The following is a 4808-nucleotide window of genomic DNA, read 5'->3' on the forward strand; positions in this document are numbered from 1 at the left end:
AGCGACAGAATGCACAAGAGCTCTTGGAACAGGCACTTTGGTGTTATTCTGAACAGAAAATCAACAACACTCTAACCTGCGGCAAGAATACCCTTGAAGGAAGTGTGGCTAGAAGGAAGGGGTATGGATCTTTATGGAAAGCTAATTTGTTCCATTTCTAGAGACTCCAACCTAAAAAAGAATGAGATTCAGACAAAGATGTACAAAGATATTAGAGTTATTTGGCATAAACTTAAGAGCACCTCGCAGAGAATAAAAATGCTTTCTGAGAATTGTTAACAAGAAAAATGCCCCTCCTCAAGTGACAAGACAAAGCAAGATATAGCAGTTCCATACATTAGTTGCCAAGAATATAAGTTCCTGTTGTTTTTTCAAATACAAGTAACACATCGAATAGTATCAACTATCATTGGTGGTGGGATGAATGACTACCTTCTTTATATGTTCACATTGCCTAAAAGATATACTACTTCTACAAACTGTACATTGAAACCTGGAAATTAAAATAGCAAAAAATGAACAACATGACATTTTTTAAGGAAATCAAGCAGGAGAATGAAACAGGGTCCGTGAATTCTTTGGAAGACAAAACAGATCTTGAAGACTTGCCAGGATGTAGGAAATGAGAAAGATGCCTAGGATAATTCCAAGGTCCCAAGCTGGGAAGGATATAAAGAAACAGGTTTGGGAGAGCTGAACTCTGTTTCCAACCTAAGGAGTTTGAAGCACCTGTGAAGTCCAGTGGAGAGGCACAGAGAGCTGTGTGCGCCTGCTCAGTCATGTCCAACTGTTTGCGACCCCGTGGACTGTTGCCCACCAGGCTCCTCTGTCCATGGGATTCTCCAGGCAAGAATACTGGAGTGGGTTGCCATTCCTTCTCCAGGGGATCTTCCGACCCAGAGATAGAACCCTTGTCTCCTGCAGATTCTTTACCACTGAGCCACCAGGGAAGCCCACATACATTGAGCTTAAAAAAGGGCTCAAGATAAAGAAATTTGGGCATCTTTAAAACGATGCCTCCTTTTCCTCCTCACTCAAGAGGCACCTTCCTTGAAGAGAATTGGGATAGGCTGTAAAGACTGTCGTTTTTTTGACTTTTGAAGAATGTTCTTAAAAGGCTGGGATAGTACCCAGACACACACAAAAAATAGCACAGCTGCTTAGAAGATATGAGATCATCGACCTCAGTAACTTTTCCTGGGATTAAAAAAAAAATTGTCTCTATCTTCTGCCCCAAAAGCTTTGAAAGCAGTTATCTCTAGGTGGTAGGACTCGAGTGTTTCCAATTCTCTTCTTTCTGCTTACCACACTGTCTAACTTTTCCAAATATAGCTTATTGCTTTGATCATATGAAAGTTAATTTTAATGAAAACAAAATTTCTTCTTGTTAGTTCTTCTTTCTTGCAGGAGCTAGTGAGAGTAAAGCCAGGATTCAGGTTTGAATGACTGCTGCTCAAAAAAAATGGTTCACAACCAAAAAGGTCACAATCACTCCAGGCCAGAGAAAGAACATCTTAATTCTCTGCTACTAGTGGAACTGAGGATGTAGCCTGAGCTATGATTAGGCCAATCTTTTCAAATCTTGGTCTCTCCATCTTTAAAAAAATGAATATACTTGACTCAGTTGCCCCTCCCTAACAAGCATAATTTACCAAGGTGGGCCAGCCACTTAGAGCACTTCTGCAGGTGTCTTGCAAGAAGCCAGTACACTGCAATAGAGTCAGTGGTCTTCAATCCGAGTGAGAGAAATTTCCAGTTAACTTTGGCACCAAAAAAGTCAAGATAAAATGTTCTACTAAAATGGTAAGTAAGTAAAATCATCCCTTTACGCGTCCTGCATTTAATCCAGAATTAAGCACGTTTCCTACTAAGCAGTACTTTGAGAAACATAATCATTTACATATCCAAAATACTGTAAGCTGTCAATAAAAATATTTACCAATTTTACTCTACTCAGAAAGTTATTGCCTTGCTAAAAATAAAAATGTACAGAGAGCTGAGAAAGCTCATTATTTCTGGTATTGTTTGATCATATTCCATCAGTTACATTTAGGTTTCTTTCCTCAGCTCCTATTCTGGGGTGGCGGCGCGGCGGGTGGTGGGGGGGTGGGGGCGGAACTAAAGGAATTGAAATGACTAGAAGGCTCCCTTTCCTAAAATGAAGTGCTAAAAAAAAATTGGCTTAACTTCACATTACCAACTTAAAATTTTATTGTTAAACATCAATTTATACACATCACAGTACACTGTAAAATAAAGTGTTTAACTCTTCTGTCAGTCACTCTGTCTCAGAAAGTGGATCACACCGGACTACAGGTGTCACTACGTTGCTTTGTAAACATGATAATGTACAAAGACACCACAAATCCAATAGCACATGCTGCGACCAAAACCTTTTCCGTGGATCTGAGAAAGCTTTCCGACATATTCGATGGGAAACGAGCATCAGACAAGGAGCCGGTTCCAATCTGCTAACATCCTGTGTCGCCTTCAAGGGGTCAGCTTAGCCAGGTCGGTCATTCAAGTCCCTCAGTCTCAGGACGCAAGTAATAACGGGGACAGAAACGGTCAAACGCGACGCCAAAGCCTAAGGGCTGAGGTCTGTTGCTTCGTTCCTGGCACCCCATTAAGTCCTCGTCCCGTGGGCCACCGGAGCTCCAGGCTTTTCAGAAGCGTCGCTGGGCTCCGGTACCTCTTCCAGCAACATCCGTCTCAACCACTGGTCCGCGCTGGTCTCCCGCCTAAAGAAGCACCAAATGACCAGAGCCATGAGGGAGAAGCTTAAGGGCAGCACCACCCACCAGGGTCGCTGCTGCCCGGTTCCCAGGGACTGCTTCACTGTCCAGCGGGGCGGCGCGGCTCTGCTGGAGGAAAACCGAAGGGGGAGGTGAGGATCATCCTCTTCGTCGCCCTCGGCCGCGAGCTGGGCTCGAGCCCGGCCGCTGGGTGGCGGAGGCGGGCTTCGGGAAGCCCAGCGCACGAGCCTCAGCGCCCGGAGCGCCCTGGAAGAGAGAAAGCAGTGAGCGCGCGCGCCCGCCCCTTCCGCCCGAGGTCCCGCCGAGACCCCGCGCAGCTCACCCGGCCGCCGGCGCGGACAAAACGCCGCTCATCGCGACCCCAGCTCCGCGCTCGGCGCCGCAGTCCTGTCACTTCCGTCGCGCGAAGTCGGAAGTTCCGTGCTGTTCCGGGCCTCCGCGCACGACTACAGAACGTGAGTCCCCGCTCGCGCAGCGGAAATGACTCACGTCCTCCTGCAACCTCTTCCGTAGCAGGCCCGCCCCTGGTCGGCCGCGCGGGCATGCCGGGAAATGTAGTTCGCGGCCGGCCCGAGACGGTGCTAGCTTTCCTCTCCCTGGGCTTGCGCCCCAGGCCTGAGGCCTGTCGGCCGGGACGGGGCGTTAGCATGGTCCTCCGACGAGCTCGCCTCAGCGCGGGTCCCCCGATAACGGCCCACACTACGCACCCCTCCCGCCGTGCCGGCGCAGCCCGGACGCCTCTTCCCCCGTCCTTGCGCCGCTGTCTTGCTCTCTTCGTGGGACTTCAGCTATGTCCCGTCGACTAGTGTCCCCGGCCCCGGGGCCGCGGGCCCGCACCCAGCCCTTGCGCTCTGCGGGCTCCGAGCTGCGCAGCGGTCGCCGCATATACACCATCCGACCTGCTTGGCAGGCACACGGCTCAGCCGCAGGGCTATGGGCCTCACCCACGGCACCAGGGCACGCCCTTGGCCCTCCCCGCGGAGCCGACGGGCACTCGGGCACGTTTCCCTCTTCAGGCCGGCAGGAACACCTGCCTAGGGCCCGGAGCGCCATTGTTTTGGATGGAGGGTGCAGCGTGCTCCTCGGGGACCTTCTCGTCCACCTGCAGGAGTCAGGCCGGGAGAGGCAGCTCTGAGCTGTCCAGGGACTCCCTGTCTACCCTGTACCCCAGTCGGCTCCATAGGGAAGCTACTGGAGCCTTCTGCCATCAAGGCAAACTGGCGCTGGGTCAGCTGAGCCGTCCTGTCTGGAGACCACATAGGAGGACCCCGGGCATTACCACAGACTCTGTGACGATGTGGGAATGTGCTGGGCTGGGGGTGAGGGGGCACTTAGTGACAAAATCAGATTACAAGGCCACCTTTGAGCTGTGACATTTGAAAAACAAAAACCACAACATGAGAGGGGGCTTTTCTTTTTGGTCAGTTTTCCCTTAACTCCTTTTAGGGTGTGTTGAAGGTCAGCCACTACGGTGGCTAGTGACTTCATTTTTGCAGAACCGGGTGGCTAGTGCCAGTCTTTGTTGGCAGCTGCAATTTGCCACCTCCCTGGTTCCGCACCTTTGCCTCGAGCATATTCTGCACCTGCTTTCTGGTGGGAGAAGCGCCAGCCTCGGGGATCCCGCCACACCCCAGGAATGCTGGAGACACTTGAGCAAGGGTGGCGGAATGGAGGTGTTCCTAACTCAGCAGCACCTGGGAAGTCTCCCCACCTGGGGAAGCCCAACTCTGAACCCCTGGTGGTGGCTCAGCTCCAAACCCAGGGCTGTGTCCAGAGCTGCTGTGTCAACAGAGGTGCCTGTGTGCTCACATCCTCCTCACTGGGCTCCGCCCCACCTGTTCCACCCCAGAACCCCACCCAGAGTCACTGCTGAACCAGTTCAGCCACAGGGAACCCCAGGAGCACCAACTATAGGCAGGAGGATGGACCACAATCATTCTGGTATGCAGCCTGTAGGGCTTCCTGGAGGAGGCAAAGATAACTTGAGGAGGAGGTTAGGGGTGGAGCTGCTGACTGCAGCTTATACAACCACCTGGTTGGTCTGTTTTCAGG

The 4808-nt window shown here is 51.4% G+C and overlaps 1 protein-coding gene across 1 annotated transcript; it reads right to left on the minus strand.

Moving 5' to 3' along the window:
* Positions 1–2187: 2187 nt before the first annotated feature.
* Positions 2188–3455, minus strand: UQCC4 (ubiquinol-cytochrome c reductase complex assembly factor 4). The gene is made up of 2 exons (XM_019988264.2): positions 3079–3455; positions 2188–3002 (listed from the first exon to the last, which is right to left on the minus strand). Exons 1-2 carry the CDS (start codon positions 3108–3110, stop codon positions 2627–2629), a joined length of 408 nt encoding a protein of 135 aa, XP_019843823.2. The 5' UTR covers positions 3111–3455; the 3' UTR covers positions 2188–2626.
* Positions 3456–4808: the final 1353 nt, after the last annotated feature.

The sequence above is a fragment of the Bos indicus genome, chromosome 25 (assembly GCF_029378745.1).
Source record: "Bos indicus isolate NIAB-ARS_2022 breed Sahiwal x Tharparkar chromosome 25, NIAB-ARS_B.indTharparkar_mat_pri_1.0, whole genome shotgun sequence".
Taxonomy (NCBI): Eukaryota; Metazoa; Chordata; class Mammalia; order Artiodactyla; family Bovidae; genus Bos; species Bos indicus.

What these genes read in the sequence shown, in the direction of transcription:
- UQCC4 (XM_019988264.2), bottom strand. Translation starts at nt 3,110, where the DNA reads ATGAGCGGCGTTTTGTCCGCGCCGGCGGCCGG. An exon ending in TTGTCCGCGCCGGCGGCCGG is followed by an intron (nt 3,003 to 3,078) that starts GTGAGCTGCGCG and finishes TCTCTCTTCCAG; the next exon opens with GGCGCTCCGGGCGCTGAGGC.